The 18,119-nt window shown below is 42.7% G+C and overlaps 1 protein-coding gene across 9 annotated transcripts in view; it reads right to left on the reverse strand.

Moving 5' to 3' along the window:
* Positions 1–601: 601 nt before the first annotated feature.
* MYO9A (myosin IXA) overlaps positions 602–18,119 on the reverse strand; it is a 139,062-nt gene continuing 121,544 nt past the window's right edge. For 6 of the 9 annotated variants that reach the window (XM_060755576.2, XM_060755579.2, XM_060755580.2 and 3 more), the window contains 6 exons: positions 17,104–17,235; positions 16,757–16,880; positions 11,449–11,502; positions 8,783–8,985; positions 6,857–6,999; positions 602–4,097 (listed from right to left, as the gene is read on the reverse strand). In XM_060755576.2, coding sequence (XP_060611559.2) covers positions 3,610–4,097; positions 6,857–6,999; positions 8,783–8,985; positions 11,449–11,502; positions 16,757–16,880; positions 17,104–17,235 — 1,144 coding nt within the window. In that variant the 3' untranslated portion in view covers positions 602–3,609. The remainder of the gene's footprint in view (positions 4,098–6,856; positions 7,000–8,782; positions 8,986–11,448; positions 11,503–16,756; positions 16,881–17,103; positions 17,236–18,119) is intronic. The other 3 variants (XM_060755578.2, XM_067471320.1, XM_060755575.2) reach the window with 1 other exon arrangement.

Raw genomic sequence — 18,119 nt, forward strand, 5'->3', positions numbered from 1 at the left:
GTTTTAACGTGGTGAGATGTGTTCCACACTGGGCATGCGTACTCAGCAGCAGAGTAGCATAGCGCAAGGGCATAACTGGATGGAATGCCGTTACCTTCTTGTTGGAGCGGTATCTACTGATCTACTCCCATTTGCATGTTTTCGAACTGTTAGGTTGGCAGAAGCTGGGGCGGTACCTATTGATCTACTCCCATTTGCATGTTTTCGAACTGCTAGGTTAGCAGAAGCTGGGGCGGTACCTATTGATCTACTCATCTTTGCATGTTTTCGAACTGTTAGGTTGGCAGAAGCTGGGGCTGACAGGGGGAGCTCACCCCACTCTCCGATTACAAAGGATAATCCTCCCTACATTTGACATTCTGGTAATCCCAGAAGTGCTGTATTTACATGGTTTTCTCTGAATTTTCAATTAGCTGTATGATTGGTAAAATGAAGTGCCGGTTACTTACCACAAAGGCTGATTTTTCAAAGGTCAGAGGAACGATCCAAAGTGGTTAAAAAAATCCTAATGACCTTGCACAAATGCTAGTTTGCACCTTTCAAAATTCCCTGATTCCGCAATGCAAAAACCCACGCCGAGGTACGACTATCACAATATATGGAACGTCTCTGCCACTCTGGTTTTATTTGCCATTGCTTTGTTCTTTAATAAGCGAAGGGTTATTTGTTCATCAAGTCGTTTTTTGTACAGCCATAGAGTATCATATTTACCAAATATTACACAAATTGCACTTTAAATATGACGGCCTCGTTCCAGAACATAAGGAAAATAACATTAAAAAAACCCAAACAAACACGAAAGGAACTTTCCAGACATGGAGTTACGACGTGCTGGTTGGCTGCATCCCTGACTGCATTTGGCCCCCCACCCGGCGGAGGGGGCCAAATCAACACATGTTCCTTGATCCGAGTTCTTCTTCAAACAAGTCAAAGGTCTAGAAGATGACACAGGACAAGATAATATCCTTTGACAATACAGAGTCTGCTTTGAAAATTTACACTCAGGATACTTATAAATTACTTTTGAAATTTCCATTAAAAATAATTAGATGCAGCCAATGTCCTTCCTGGTGGTGAGTACATTCACTTAATACCATGGAGTGGAAAATGGGGTGAAGCCCCACACTTATGGGCTGTTCTTGGGGGGCAAGGGAAGAACGCCTGCAAAGCTGGAAGACAGGACAAGCAGAAACACCGACAAGGCTTTTATCTTCCCCAGAAGAAACTGGATGGCTGTGCGTTTTCCAGGCTGTCTGGCCATGTTCCAGAAGCATTCTCTCCTGACGTTTTGCCCACACCTATGGCCAGCATCCTCAGAGGTTGTGAGTTCTGTTGGAAACTAAGTCAGTGAGGTTTATATATCTGTGGAATGTTTAGGGTGGGAGAAAGAACTCTTGTCTGCTGGAGGTGGGTGTGAATGTTGCAACTTTCCACCTTGATGAGCATTCAATGGCCTTGCAATTTCAAGGCCTGGCTCATAGCTGCCTGGGGGAATCCTTTCTTAGGAGGTGTGGAATTCCCCTGCTTTTTGAGTGTTCTCTTTTTTTACTGTCCCAATTTTAGAGTCTTTTAAAATACTGGTAGCCAGATTTTGTTCATTTTCATGGTTTCCTCCTTTCTGTTGAAATTATCCACATGCTTGTCCACAAGAAACAATCAGGGCCAGATAACGCCTCCCAACAAAGGATTCCCCCAGGCAGAAACGACCCAGGACTTGAAATTGCAAGGCCATTAAATGCTATTTATATAAATATAAATACTGTAAATAAATGCTAATCAAGGGGATTAATTGCAACATTCGCACTTGCCTCCAACAGACAAGAGTTCTTTCTCTCACCCTGGACCTTCAACAGATACATAAACCTCCCTTATCTAGTTTCCAACAGACCTTACAACCTCTGAGGATGCCTGCCATTGATGTGGGTGAAACATCAGGAGAAAATGCTTCTGGAACATGGCCAGACAGCCTGGAAAACTCACGTCAACCCAATGATTCCGGCCATGAATGCCTTTGACAACACATCCCACCCAGTGTTTCCCACCATGCCGTTACAACAGGGCCATGGGGCAATCCCATGCCCCAATGAAGGAGGGGGTTCCAAAGAGCCCGTTTGGAAGACCTTACGGCCAACGTGAAAAAGGAAAGACTCTTCCCAGGCATTCACAGTAATTTAAACAAGAAGGGCAAACTTCTAGATCCTGTGATCCCCCAGAACTGCTGGAAAATAACAATTCCTTACTGCGGAGAGATCTCGAGTATCCAGTACTTTCCCCTGTTGTTGTTTTTTCTTTCCGGCTTAAATGTCCCAGATTAAAAAATGGCCCACATTGTGGAAAAAACAAAAGTTTTTGTAAAAAATAAGACGTTTTATTTACATTTAACTTCAGTAACCATAATACTAACGAAGAGCTTCAAGTAGTCCGGTGGGTTTTGTTTTGTGTGTGTGTGTGTGCCTTTTAATACTGATGGTTCAGCAAAGTAAATGACGTGAAGCCACTTCTTTGACAGACTGGCAGTAACAGCAGCCTTCTGATTGATTGCGTTTTGCTTCAGTAAAGCAATTCTAAGTGTGATTTGTTTTTTTTTCCTGTCTGGCAGAATTTGCAAATTCCCTGCACAGATTATTTGGGGCACCCATTTGTTTTTTTCCTGTCTGGCAGAATATGCAAATTCCCTGTACAGATTATTTGGGGCACCGATTTGTTTTTTTCCTGTCTGGCAGAATTTGCAAATTCCCTGCAAATTTGGGGCACAGTCAGAAAAAAAACGCATGTTCTACCTCCTAATATTTCTTTTGCTTTCCCAAAAATCTGATCCTGCACCTGGACAACGCAGGAAACGTGGTGGTTATGGCTACTGGAAATTCGGCACAAATATTTGGCTTCGACCTACCTGGAATCAAACTGGCATTGGTTATTAAAACATTATGAAACAAATGAGCTTGAAAGGAAACAAAGAGACAAACAAATAATTATTTCCCACCACAGGTTTCTACCTGGCGGATGTCTGAGAAGTGCTTGAGTGGACAGGAGTGTTTGTCTATCGTCCCACAACACTATGGAGTGCATTATAAATAGCTCTGAACAAAGGGCTCCGTTTCCTCTTCTAGGAAAGTCCATGCTGATTGATCCCAGTGCAAATACCCAATCCCAACGTCAGCACAGCAGCTCTGACCATCAGGACCAGCTCCCTGAACTCCCAACAGACCTCCGAGCGCTCCTGGCTGGCGAGCACCTTCCCTTGCCCACAGAAGACACAATCGGGGGCCGATGGGAATTGCGGTCACGGCCTAGCAGCCGTCCTCCCCTCACCTTGTTGGTCTGGCTGCCCATTCCCAGCCTGGTGCACTCAGAAGTTCATTGAGTTCCAGAAGTTGCATCAGTTAAGGCCACGACGGAGCGTTCCTCCCCTGGCTTCTGTTCACGCGTTGGCCTCCTCTCTCTCTCTCTCTCTCTCTCTCTCTTCTGCACTGGGCTCCAAGCAATGAGTCAAGAGGAGAAGCTGACTTGGGGAATGGCAGCCGTTCCGGCAATGGAGGTGGCAACGGATGGTGCTGAAGTGACAATGCCTAGAAGAAGATGTTCTCCATGCTGCTGCGACACACTGGCTCATACCATGAACTCATTGTTTCCAAGCAGCACCAGCTGCTGGGGACCGGCGTAATCGGCGGCATCGGGGTGCCTCTTCCTGCTTGTCCCAGCAGCCCCCTCAGGGAGCTCTTTGGCTTTGGGGGGAGAGTTCTTCACATTCTTCAGTTTCTGTTTGCCTTTTTCGGGGTTGAATGTTCCCCGGGTGGTGAACTGAGGCCGGTCGTCCAAACCCTTAATGAGGAGGCCCGGGGAGCGCTCCGCCGTGGCACCGCCTCCAGAGGGGACCGCTCGGTAGAAGGGGGACTTGGAATATATCTGGAACCGTTTCCGAGTTACGTGAGGTAAGCAGGAGGAGGAGGAGGAGGAGGGCGACACAGCAGGAGAAGAAACCGAGGAGTCCACGGAATCCACCGATTCCTGCTGTTTTCTCAGATGGCGTCGCGATCTGGTGGAACCCACAGGCTCCGTCTTGCCGGGTCTTGTCAAGCCAAGCGCTAAACTTCTGTCTATCAGAAAAAGAAGCAAGAGAAACTCACACAGATACAAGAAATACGTTTTTGGGAAATAGTTTCAAAAGGAAGTTTCATGCCTAGATTCAATTTTAAAAACTTGGCGTTTTGAGCACTTTTGTTTAGCCAGGCATGGGCACACTTTGCCCTCCAGGTGTTTTGGACTTCAACTCCCACCATTCCTAACAGCCCCGGACCCTTTCCTTTTCCCCATCATTTATTTATTATTTAAGTCATTTCTATCCCACCCATATCAGCCCGAAAGCAACTCAGGGCGGTGTACAAGTTGGCAACAATTAGATGCCATATATAAAAATACATACATCGGTAAAAAGCAAAAACAAAACAAAAACAAACAAACAAACAAAAAACCACATTACAATACATTTAAAAACCTTAAAAACAATGAATAATAAAAATTATAAAAACTATGTCTTCTTGTTCAAATCCTCAGCTGTTCTATCATCTTAGCCCTTCCTAATTCATTTTCTGATTTGTGTTTTTTGGTCATGTTGAGGTTCCAAACGCTTGCTCAAAGAGTCAGGTTTTCGAAAGGTCAGGAGGAAGGAGGCTAATCTAATATCCCTAGGCAGGGAATTCCACAGCCAAGGGACCACCACAGAGAATGCCCTGTCTCTTGTTCCTGCTAAACGTGCTTGTGAAGCAGGCGGGATCAAGAGCAGGGCCTCTTCGGACGATCTCAAGTTCCTGGAAGGTTCATAAGGAGAGATAAGTTCAGATAGATAAACTGGACCGGAACAGTTTAGGGCTTTATAGGCTAAAGCCAGCACTTTGAATTGTGTCTGGTAGCAAATTGGCAACCAGTGGAGCTGACGCAACAGCAGAGTTGTGTGCTCCCTGAACGTCACTCCTGTTAGGAATGGTAGGAGTTAAAGTTCAAAACACCTGGCATGCTGAAATTTGCCCGTGCCTGGTTCAACAATCATCAAAAATATCTGATTTGTCTCTCAAATACTTTGATTTCAAAGAGAAATATTAGCCCACAATTCATGAGATACTTATAGGCCATGTTCCTTAAGACATGAACTCATAAAAGGAATTAACAGAGGGGACGATTCTCTTGATGGCAGCTCCTGTTGTAGTTCAGCCCATGGTGTTGTTTGTGATATTATTGTTAATGGGGATTCTGGGTCAGAGATTTTAAGTCCTGAAACTGAGCAGTCTGTGTCTCCAACTAGTCAAGGCCACATTCCAGAGGATGCAGCTCAAGAGTACTCTGAACACTCTTCAAAAGCAGTCTCATAGCTGTATCCTTTGCAATATGAATGATAAAATTGATGACTCCAAAAGCAGGTACCAATTAGAAGCTCTCATTACATGAGTATACTAGAAAGATGAATGAGGTAAAGTAGGAATAGTGAGAGGAATAAATATTGTGAGAGGAAGCCACAGGGAGGAGGGAGCAAGCTTGTTTTCTGCAGCCCTGGAGACTAGGACACGGAACAATGGCTTCAAACTACAAGAAAGAAGATTCCATCTGAACATGAGGAAGAACTTCCTGACTGTGAGAGCCGTTCAGCAGTGGAACCCTCTGCCCCGGAGTGTGGTGGAGGCTCCTTTTCTGGAAGCTTTTAAACAGAGGCTGGATGGCTATCTGTCAGGGGTGCTTTGAATGCAATATTCCTGCTTCTTGGCAGGGGGTTGGACTGGATGGCCCATGAGGTCTCTTCCAACTCTATGATTCTATGTTCAAATGCAAAATATTTTCGGTGTTACTCAGAATTCTGCATATTTCCTAACATAATTTCACATTAAGAATATACCATTGTCTGTTGGTGCTGATTATTTGTGTACGCTCTTCTACATGCACAATGACATTTTAGATGTATATGACCCATGCAGCTATCAGTAAGTCTAATGCCATTAATGCCAGTATTCACCCTGCCTTTCCGTCTTTGTTTGTACATATATATATATTTGATATGGTTGGATAATGTTTTGATAAGTTGAATGATCTCATTCTAAATATGGTCTTATTCTTCCTACCAATTACCCAGGTCACTTCCTCTAATAGGCCAGTACCTATTATTGTTGTCACCTGCTCTAGCACTGCACTCAATTCCCGGGCCTCCTAGAATTTTTGAGCTTGCACTAATCTCAGCCCGGCCTTTTAATATATATGTGTTATGGCGACAATGTTTATGCTTATATTGTTTTGTTAATCTTATGGTTATGTTGTTTACTCTGTATGTATTGATGATGATGATGATGATGATGATAATAATAATAATAAGACATCTCGGGCCTCTCGATTGGACTTGATTCAGGCCCAGGAAAACCTTCATCCCCATTAACATCAGACACAATCACAGGTTGAACTACAACAATGGCCCTGCCAAATCAGGGTTGGTGCGGGAGAACCCATATGTGGAGAGGCAGATGAGCTCCCTCTATCAGCTCCAGCTCCTCATGCGGGGACATGAGAGAAGCCTCCCACAAGGATGATAAAACATCAGAAATCATCCGGGCGTCCCCTGGGCAACGTCCTTGCAGATGGCCAATTCTCTCACAACAGGAGCAGTCGCTCCTGACACGACCAAAAAAATAAATTAAAAAATTCCACCATGCCACCCAGATAATATAGATATCACTTATTTTGAGATGCAGTTACTTTACATTCAGTTCTTGATATTGCAAGCTGTAATAGAAAGCCACTGTTGGTTGCTCAAGAGTACTGGTCTTTAATTTTAACTTGCAAATCTAGGAAACGTAATTCTAAAATAGCCTTTTCTCACCTGATCTGTCTGAGACGGTTCCTTCAGAATCAAAGTTGAGGTTTTCAGAGCTATCTGCTGTGCCAATTGAAGCCTCAGATTCGAGAGTTTCATCGTCAGAGGCCCGTGGCTCCAGTGCTAGCATCTCAAAAGTTAACTCTTCCCTGAAAAGCAAAACACACGTCAGCGAATGGAAGGATAAGCACTAGGCAGGATGGGCAGCGGACCCAGAAGTAATACAATATTGAGCCCCCTGGAAAATACTCACATGTAACAGTAACAAACTATAAAATGGACACATCTCAAATGAAAGACATATGACGACCTATTTTGTCCACTTCTATAAAGGCAGCTCAGTTAGAACCTGCAACCTGACAAACTCTTTGTACATTTTTCAGTTCTTTTTATTTAAAGATACATTTTATTGGTATAGCATAAGTAATAAAGTATAAGAAATAGGAGTAGATAAGATAAAAAATTAAAAAGAAACAAAAAAGAGGGGGGGAAAAACCAACGGAATTTGTCACATGGAAAGTGTAAGAACAATCATTTTATAGGAAAGACAGAAAATTAGAGAAGAGATAATAGTAATAAATGTCCTGAGGTGGAAGAGAAAAAAGAAAAAATTAAAAATAATAATAATAACAGTAATAATAATAATAATAAATTGATGATTTCCATTCTTCAGCTGTTTCTTCTTGTCTAGATTTTTCTAATGATTTTTTAAAAAGTTTTAACAAGGAAGGATATGTCTATTATTATATATTATTCCCAAAAAAGTGGGAAAAAAATGATAGACTTCTCTAGACATTGTCTTTCGTATTTTTTCCTCTTTCATACACATCAAAAAGAGTCCAGTCCATCTTTCTTATTGGGTTTCCCAAATTTGACTTTTAAAAAATGTTAATTTGTCCATGTTTCTGATTTATTTTATTTTACTTATCCAGTCTTCCCTATCTGGAATTTTATTTAATTTCCAGTACTTCGCATAAATGATTCTTGCCGCCGTAGAAATATATGTAAATAAAATATCTTTATTGTGATCCATATTTAATTCAAAGTCTGTGAGCCCTAAAAGGTAATAGTCTGGTTTTTTCCCCCAAATTTAATTCATAATAGATTTTGGGACTCCTCATGTATCATTTTCCAATATTTTTCGGCTTCTTTACAAGTCCACCACATGTGGAAGAAGCTGTCCTTGTGATTCTGGCATTTCCAACAAGTTTTGCTTACGTTTTTATACATAAGTCCTATTTTTTGGGGGGTCATATACCATCTATGAAACATCTTTAAAAAGTTTTCTTTTAAGTCCATAGCATAGGTATATTTTGATTTTTTGTCCAAATTTGTTCCCATTCTTTCATCTGTATTGGACGTCTTAAATTTTCTGACCATCTGATCATGCAATTTTTAACCACTTCTGATTCTGTATGCCAGTCTAATAATTGATTATAAATTTTTGTAATTAATTTTTCTCTGTCTGTAAAATTTTGTCCCAGCTTGATTCTTTCAAATTAAAACCTATTTTTAAAATCTTTATTATAATATTCCTTAATTTGTAGGTAATGCAACCAGGAGATATTAGTAAATTCTTTTTAATTAATAGGTCCTTATAAGTAGGCCAATTAATCCAACCAAGCAGTCTTCTCTGGTTAGCTTCCATCGGAGATACCCGGAGTGGGGTGGGGGTGGGGGTGGGTCTTCATGTGTATTGTGGGTTCGGCCTCATGTAAGCCGCACCGAGTCCCTTGGGGAGATGGTAGTGGGGTACAAATAAAGCATTATTATTATTATTATTAATGTAAAAATTTCTCCTATATTTCGACCAGACTCTAAGTAGGGCTGATCTAATAAAATGATTTCCAAAGCCTTTCTCCTTTTGTTCCCTTTTGTACCATATGTACGCATGCCATCCTACATTTTTCAGTTCTATGATTCCAGACTCACTTTTCTTTCTGCAGGCTCTCAATTTGTTCCGTCAGCACCCTCTCTTCCTGCTGCATAGCGACTTGTTGCTGTTCGGTGACATCCATCTCCATTGCTTCCTCGCTGCTCAGCGCTTCTTCAGGAACATCCGACACCGAGGGTAATCGGACTGGGGCCGGTGACGAAGGGCTTGGGTAGGTCCCTCGACGTGCACGCCCTTTCCCCTGCAAGCATAGATGGACTGATGAGGAGCACAGTCGGGGGCCAACTTCAGAGCCCGATCAACACACACATTTCTTAGCACAGGTTAACTAGAGGAACAAACAGTATCTGTAGGTAACTGGCAAGGACACAGACAGGACAGGAATATATAGCCCACTGACACATTGATTACTTTAGTTCCCAGAAATGTTCCTGGTCTGACAAAATATTCATTTTTACCAGAGGTTAATGAAAAATATGTTCCTGTAGATCTCAGTTACAATAAGGTAAAGGTTTCCTCTGACATTAAGTTTAATTGTGTCTGACTCTGGCGTGGTGGTGCTCATCTCCATTTCTAAGCCGGAGAGCTGGCATTGTCCGTAGACGTCTCCAAGGTCATGTGGCCAGCATGACTGCATGGAGCACCATTACCTCCCCACAGAAGCAGTACCTATTGGTCTACTCACATGTTTTTGAACTGCTAGGTTGCCAGAAACTGGGCCTAACAGCGGGAGCTCACCCTGCTCCCAGGATCTAACTTTCATTTTCATATGCTCATAAATTTACAAACGACTTTCATATGACTTCCTGTTAGCTATATGTTCTTCTCTGCCAGAATTGAGAATTTCTTGTTATGTAGTTCTTTCTGAAAATTCAAAAATTGCTTATTTTTTGAAGAAAAAACAAAACAAGTAAAGATAAAGGTTTTCCCCTGACATTTAGGCTAGTTGTGTCCAACTGAGGGGTGGTGCTCATCTCAATTTCTAAGCTGAAGAGCTGGCATTGTGCATAGACACTTCCAAGGTCATGTGGTCGGCATAACTGCATGGAGCACCGTTACCTTCCCACCGAGGTGGTATGTATTGATCTACTCACATTTGCATGTTTTTGAACTGCTAGTGTGCTGGCACGGCTGTGCCAGGAGATTTGAATTCCTTTTCCTGCACTGATTAGTTTGTTTGAATTTATTTGGGCCTTGCATTTTGCAATTGGGTAGCTTTCCCCAGGTTGCAATCATAGGCCCAACGACCTATCAATCATCATTAGAGCCCTTAGATCCGCCCCTTTCCCCAGGTTTTGGAGGGAAAAGGGGACTTTCAGTTCAGTCTCACAGTTTAGAGCCCCACAGTAGGACGTGTGAGCTCTTCTCTGCCCCACCTGTAAAAACCTTTGCTTCTTACAGCTCTGTCGGGGTTAAAGATATAGATCTACAGCCAGCCTTTGCTGGAGAAGAAAGGAAAATTTCTACAGCTCTGTTGGAGAATGAAGTTACAGTTCCACAGCTTTGCTGGAAGAATACTGCCAGCCTTTGTTGGGCAAAAGAAATAGTTCCTACAGCCTTCGTGGAGAAACTAAAGGGACACCAGCTTGGTAGATCTGCAACGACCATTGCCTGGTAAGGGACCACTCGGGCTATCCATAACGCAGCTTGGAGCCGGGAGTTGGGGCCTCACGCCAGCAGGGTAAAGAAAGATTGCCCAAGAAAGGGTTGGGAGGTTTCCCTAAAGAGGAAAGGAACAGTTTATTAAGCAGTTGCCTGTCCCTTGTTGGCAGATTGAGAAAACTACCAGGTTTTTCAAGATTATATGGCGTTTTATCCATTTGTTCGAAGATTTAAGCCTTAATAAAAAACTTTGTTGGACTTAATTTGAGTTTCTACAGAACTTTATGTTGGGAAACCTGTGAGACCCTTTAGCTGAGGCACCCCGGCATCCCGTTGGGCATACAGAAAGCATGTCCTATAAACAGACATTGTCATAGGCCCAGTGCGCGACAGCACAGCTAGGTTGGCAGAAGCTGGGCCTAACAGCAGGAGCTTACCCTGCTCCCCAGATTCGAACTGCCAATCTTTCGGTCAGCAAGTTCAGCAGCTCAGTGGTTTAACCCACTGCGCCACTTGGGGGAGCAATTAAAAAAACCAAACCAACACTCTGATTAAACTGGAGTCAAGTGGTGACAGATTTCCTCAGATTTTGTGTTTATTATATTGCACATGATTAGAGTTATGGTCCGATCTTGAAAAAGGGGCAAGCAAAAGAAGAAACAAAGAGTAGATAAAGAATAATATTCCTAATGGAATAATATGGCTAGAAAGCATGGATCCAAGTTTCCAAATGAATAATTTGGCCAGACTCAAGCTTTACCAAGTTGTCCTGCCTCACTTTGTGGCTGACCCTCTGTTCCACTGTGAGGAAGGCAGAATGCACCTTATGGTCTTCCTCTTTGGCATCAGATACTGGTAGGAAATTCATCCCTTTGCAATGCCAATCACTATTTTCTTCTTCCTGATAAATCTTCTGAGAAAAAATTGTGTCCTGGCACTCTCTATCAGTGGTGGTTCTACTACAAGACACTGAGAGCAATTTAAAGGGGAAACACAGACAGACAGAGTCATGAGGTGTGGGTTATGGCACGGAGCATGCAGCAGCACTGGAATGAGTGGAGGATTAAGCATGAGGTCAGTGCGATGCAATTCTAATACATACCGGGATTGAGCTGCGGGTTATGCTCATAAATCTAACGGCAATTAGTACAGGTTTCTGGATTAGAGAGGATAGGAAAAGGAAAGGAGCAGGTTAGAGTGCACGTGCCAACGCCCTTCTCACACAGCTGCTGGGTTTCCAAGAGAGAGCCAAGTCTTGGTTGCAACTTCGAGAAAGCGCAAATGAGTGACAAGCTACTGGCATAAAAGCATCTGGGACCATTAAAATGCACTCCCAGTAGAACATGCCAAGAAGACCCAGATACAAGGGTTGAATGAAAAGTAATGCCTCCACCTTCGTAACTCCTCAACAGATGGCAGTACTGGTATGCGGCAGGTACTGGCTTGTTCAGTAGACTCTCCTCTACAGTTCAATTTTGGCGGGAAGCCTTAGCATTGAACGATTGTGTTAAAGTGTGAAGTATGGAACCCTGCGCAGACGGTCAGTCAATGCGACTTAAGCAACGTATGTAGCAGGTACTGGCTTGTTCAGTAGACGCTCCTTTACAGTTCCATTTTGGTGGAAAGCCTTAGCATTGAACAGTTGTGTTGTTAAAGTGCAAAGTATGGAACCCTGTGCAGACAGTCGGTCAATGCGACTTAAGCAATGTAGTCGGCAGGTACTGGCTTGTTCAGTAGACTCTCCTCTACAGTTCCATTTTGGTGGAAAGGCTTAGCATTGAACGGTTGTGTTGTTAAAGTGCAAAGTATGGAACCCTGCGCAGATGGTCGGTCAATGCAACTTAAGCAATGTAGTCGGCAGGTACTGGCTTGTTCAGTAGACTCTCCTCTACAGTTCCATTTTGGTGAGACGTCTTAGCATTGAACGGTTGTGTTGTTAAAGTGCGAAGTATAGAACCCTGCACAGATGGTCGGTCAATGTGACTTCAGCAAAGTGCAGTCATTGAATTCTTGACAACAGAAGGTGTCACCCCAAAGAATGCAAGCTGTTTATGGTGGCTGTGTTGATGTGAGTACTGTGCGTCGTCGGGTGAGTAAGTTTAAAGATGCTGAAGTGGAAACATCTGACTTGTGTGACAAACAAAGAGTTGGATGTCCTGTGACAGCAACCACCGAGTTTCACAAGCAAAAGATTGACAGATTGATTCAGGATGATCGTTGTATCACTCAGAGAGAAATTTCAAGCATAATCAACATTTCACAAGAACGTGTGGGTCACATTATTGCTTTGCTTAGCTATCGGAAGATCTGTGCACAATGGGTACCCAGGATGCTGACGCCTGAAATGAAAGCGCACAGTCTTGAAATTTGCCTCTCATGTTACGAGAATGAAGGTGACGCCTTTCTCCATTCAATTGTGACAGGAGACGGAACGTGGGTACACCATTACGACCCGGAGATGAAGTGACCGTCTGTGAAATATCGACATAAAGACTGGCCCCAGAAAAAGAAATTCAAGACACAGCCCTCAGCTGGAAAAATCATGGCAACAGTGTTCTGGGATGCAGATGGTGTTATCCATGTTCCTTCAACGTAGAACAACAATAAATTCAGAGCGTTACATAACAAGGCTTCAAACTTTGAAATGACGGCTGACAAGGGTCTGAAAGGAAAAGGGAAATGTTTTCCTGCAGCATGACAATGCCACACACTTCACATACCATTACAGCAGAACTTCAGAGACTGGATCTCACCACCTTACGGCATCCTCCATACAGTCCAGATTTAGCATCGACTGACTTCCATCTGTTCCTGATTTATTTATTTATTTATCGTGTCAGGAGCAAACCAAAACAGTTGTATTGCATTAAAAACAAACAAACAAACTAAACACAAAGTTTGGAGACTTGGTATTCTATTAAATGTCCTTTGACCAGTAGCTGGCCATGTGGAGTGCCTCTGGTGTTGCTCTAAGAAGGTCCTCCATTGTGCATGTGGCAGGGCTCAGGTTGCATTGCAGCAGGTGGTCAGTGGTTTGCTCTTCTCCACACTCGCATGTCGTGGATCCCACTTTGTAGCCCCATCTCTTAAGGTTGGCTCTGCATCTCGTGGTGCTAGAGCGCAGTCTGTTTAGCGCCTTCCAAGTCACCCAGTCTTCTGTGTGCCCAGGAGGGAGTCTCTCATTTGGTCCCAGCCATTGATTGAGGTTCTGGGTTTGAGCCGGCCACTTTTGGACTCTCGCTTGCTGAGGTGTTCCAGCGAGTGTCTCTGTAGATCTTAGAAAACTATTTCTTGATTTAAGTCGTTGGCGTGAGACTTAGGGGACATGAGAGAAGCCCCCTCGCAGGATTGCAAGACATCTGGGCTTCCCCTGGGCAACGTCTTTGTAGACAGCTGATTCTCTCACTCCAGAAACGACTTGCAGCATCTGTTCCTGATAATGAAAGAAGATCTGCAGGGACATCATTATGCCTCTGATGAAGAAGTTGAGAGAACTGTGAGACGCTGGTTGCGGAAACAGAGTGTTGACTGGGTTGTTGTAGGTTTTTTCGGGCTATATGGCCATGTTCTAGAGGCATTCTCTCCTGCCTTTTTGCCTGCATCTATGGCAAGCATCCTCAGAGGTAGTGAGGCCTGTTGGAACTAGGAAAATGGGTTTATATATCTGTGGAATGACTAGGGTGGGACAAAGGACTCTTGTCTGCTGGAGCTAGGTGTGAATGTTTCAACTGACCACCTTGATTAACATTTGATGGCCTGACAGTGTGTGGGGCAATCTTTTGTTGAGAGGTGATTAGATGTCCCTGATTGTTTCCTCTCTGTTGTTTTGCTGTTGTAATTTTAGAGTTTTTTAATACTGGTAGCCAGATTTTGTTCATTTTCATGGTTTCTTCCTTTCTGTTGAAATTGTCCACATGCTTGTGGATTTCAATGGCTTCTCTGTGTAATCTGACATGGTGGTTGTGAGAGTGGTCCAGCATTTCTGTGTCCTCAAGTAATATGCTGTGTCCAGGTTGGTTCATCAGGTGCTCTGCTATGGCTGACTTCTCTGGTTGAAGTGGTCTGCAGTGCCTTTCATGTTCCTTGATTCGTGTTTGGTCATTGCTGCATTTGGTGGTCCCTCTGTAGACTTGTCCACAGCTGCATGGTATACGGTAGACTCCTGCAGAGGTGAGAGGATCCCTCTTGTCCTTTACTGAACAGAGCATTGGTTGGATTTTCTTGGTGGGTCTGTAGATAGTTTGTATGTTGTGTTTCCTCATCAACTTCCCTCTGCGGTCAGTGGTTTCCTTGATGTATGACAAGAACACTTGCCATACATCAAGTGTTGACTTCTTCCGTGATGGCTTCAGAAAACTTGTTCATCGTTGGCAGAAATGTATCCAATTGTCTGGTGATTATGTGGAAAAGTGAATAGTGGTAGTTAAAGAGCACATTCTAAGGGTTATTTCTGTGATTGATTTAGTAAAATATTCCCATCCAAACCCAAGTAACGAAGGTGGAGGCATTACTTTTCATTCAACCCTCGTAGTTCATCTTTATTTCCAGCAGAGAATAATTGGGTCCCTTGCCTCATGAACAACCAAGTCTGAAAGCAGAGAATAGGTAACATGTATACACAGCTGCCATATCTTTAGCTCACACCAGAAGACAACAGAGGCCATGTCAGTGCTGAAAGCTGCCTTTCAACTAAGGAGCCCAACAGGGAACATGGAAGCTTTTCACATCTCATGAAGCAAGGAGGGAAAAAGCAATCTGCCATGTGAAGTTTGAGGTAGGTTCAACTGCAGCTTCACCCCAGGCTCTTCCACTGGCACGTGCATTTAGGAGGCAGGTGAATGGAAACCCATTCTTCCGTAAGCAGTGTAAGATGTGAGCAGTGTGTAATTAAGGGGAACCAGACACAAAGGTCATGGAGGAAGATCAATTACACACAAACTAAAGCAGCTCAGAGGCACTAACCTTAGCTTGAAAAGTGTAAAACAAAAACAGCACCCAAAAGAAATGCATGGGTTACCTAGATGGGATAATGCTAGAAAACCCCATTCCCAGTTTCTCTGGGGTTTCTTTGCTTTGTTTTCAGTAGACAAGCCCACCTCTGAACACTCAAAACATTAGCAATAACGCCCAGTCTTTAGATTCTGTGTTGGACCTGATTAGGTGTAAAGGGATTTAAGATGTGTTAAGGTTTGAAAAGATGGGAAGAGGAAAAGATCAGCAGGATGGGAGGGGAGAAAAGGGACAGGCGGCTTTCTACCCAGTCCTAAGCAAAAGACTTCCATGCACACATTTGCAATATAACCTAAAATTATATTAAGTAACTAGCTGTACCCATCACGCGTTGCTGTGGCCAAGCTTCCCTCCCCCTCTTTCTTTCCTTCTTTCTTTCTCTCCTTCCATCCCTTCTTCTTTCCCTTCTTCTTCCTTCCTTCTCTAGCTGTTTCTTTCCTTGCTTCCTTTGCGCTTTAGTTCCATCCTTCCTTGTCTTTCCTTCCTTCCCTCTTTCTCTCTTTCGTTCCTTCTCTCCTTCCTTCCCTCTCTTTTTTTCCTTCTTTCACTTTTTATTTCCTTCTCTCCCTCCTTCCTTCTTCCTTCCCTCCTTCTCTACCTTTCTTTCTTTCCTGGCTTCCTTTGCTCTTTGGTTCCATCCTTCCTTGTCTCTTTCCTTCCTTCCTCTTTCGTTCCTTCTCTCCTTCCTCCATCCCTACCCTACCCTACTTTTTTTTCCTTCCTCGCTTCCTTTGCTCTTTGGTTCCATCCTTCCTTGTCTCTTTCCCTCCTTCCTCTTTCTCTCTTTTGTTCCCTCTCTCTTTCCTTCCTTCTTTCACTTTTTTATTTCCTTCTCTCCTTTCTTCCTTCTCTGCCTTTCTTTCCTTCTCTCCTTCTTTCTCTTTTTCTCTCCCTCCTTCTCTTCCTTCCCTCCTTCTCTTCCTTCCTTCCCCCCTTTCTGTGTATGTGTTTTGTGTGTATATATATGCATATATGTATGTATATATTTGTGTATATGTGTACATATGTGTGTTTGTGTATATATGTGGTTTTGTGCATATGTTGTCATGGTTTTTTTTTTTTTTGCTTTTTAAGTCTCTTCCACTGTGTTTTTCAGTGTTTTAATTAGCGATGGTCACTTGTTGGCCTGAGAGGTGTCTTGTGTCCAAATTTAGTATCAATTTGTCCAGTGGTTTTTGAGTTATGTTTCTCCCACAAACAAACATTACATTTTTATTTATATCGATTGCAGCATTGGGTGGGACATGTACAAGCAAGGTTTCCAATTCTCTCTTAAGGAATGCTACATCAGCTAATGTGAGCTGGGCAAGTGAGGGGAAGGCAGCTGATTCCCCCAATACATTTCTTCTTGGTCCAGAGATCATAGCTTGTCTCAAATCCCTCCAAGTCCCGACCCTTACCATGGACCTGCGAATCAACGACAGTCGACTCTTGGCCTTGTTCTCTGCAAACTCCAGGCTGCTGATGTCTTTGAGCCGGGCCCGATATTTATTCATCTGCTCAATAACTATCAGCTCCACACAGCTGAAAGAAAAAATGGCAAAGAGAAGAAACAGATGGCTGATGCTTATTATTTGAGGACAAATTATTGTTAACATTTATACAATAGAAGTTATTAGTCCATTGATTTTTATTCTTCTGAGAAATGAAAATAGTACATCCAGACAACTGCCATTTCTGGGGTCCCATTTTTGTTGCAGTGCTGTGCCTTCTTATTCTTGCTTCTAAGTTGTTGTTGTTGTTTTACCTGATGGTTTTGCTGACATCCTGAGCACTCTGCAGAGGGTCCATGGTGTCAGGGCTACGAAGAATACATGGAGCGAATACAATGGCCAAGGCATTAGCAGACATTCGGTTGGTTTCCTCTTGCAGGGCAATCCTAACAGGCAGCAAAAATAAAATAAATAAATAATAATATTTAAAAAAACAAAACAAAAAACCCACAAATGAACAACCAAGTAATCATGACTTTTTATTCTTGGATAAGCTGAAAAGCAACTCATTTATATGTTTTATTTATTTATTTGCGACATTTATATGCTGCCCTTCTCACCGCAAAGGGGACTCAGAGCGGCTTATAAGTTATGTTATACACACACACACACACATACAATACATTATATCATGAGCACGGTACAATATCAGTGCTATACATCACTATATTGTACTATACAATTATATTGTAATTTTATTAGTAATATTACATGTAATATAAAATATATAATTATAATATATTATTATTAATATTATACTGTATGATGATGCAGTTTTGAAATTTTAATTATATTTTTAATGTGTTGTCAGAAATATTAAAAATTAACTAGGTTTTTATTGCAAAAGTGTGAGTCAAACACTGAAAGAGTTAGTATGCCGAAGCCTGTTAGCCAAAGTTATTGCTGTCCTGAGGACTGCAAGGTAAACCTCTGTGTGAGAGAAGGCTTGTGTGAGAAAGCTCCAGTGTGAAAGCTGCTGCGTGTAAAGCTACTATGTATTTATTTATTTGTGTTATGGAAACCTTGTTATTGTAAATAGTGCAACTATATTATTTTACTACAAAGAAAAGCCTCCTATGAAAGAGATAACATTGGTCTGTGTGTTTTTGTTCTTTTTATCACTTTGGGCTACTGGTGCTGGATTATGCTGCTGATAAATTACTCTGTTGTGCATTTATGAGGAGGATCTTTCGTTAATAAGCCCACTCGCCTAACACATGTAAGGTATGCACTCAAGCCAGCCAGCCAGGCCAGAGTCCTACAAGGTTTT

The sequence above is a fragment of the Anolis sagrei genome, chromosome 9 (genome assembly GCF_037176765.1).
Source record: "Anolis sagrei isolate rAnoSag1 chromosome 9, rAnoSag1.mat, whole genome shotgun sequence".
NCBI classification, from domain to species: Eukaryota; Metazoa; Chordata; class Lepidosauria; order Squamata; family Dactyloidae; genus Anolis; species Anolis sagrei.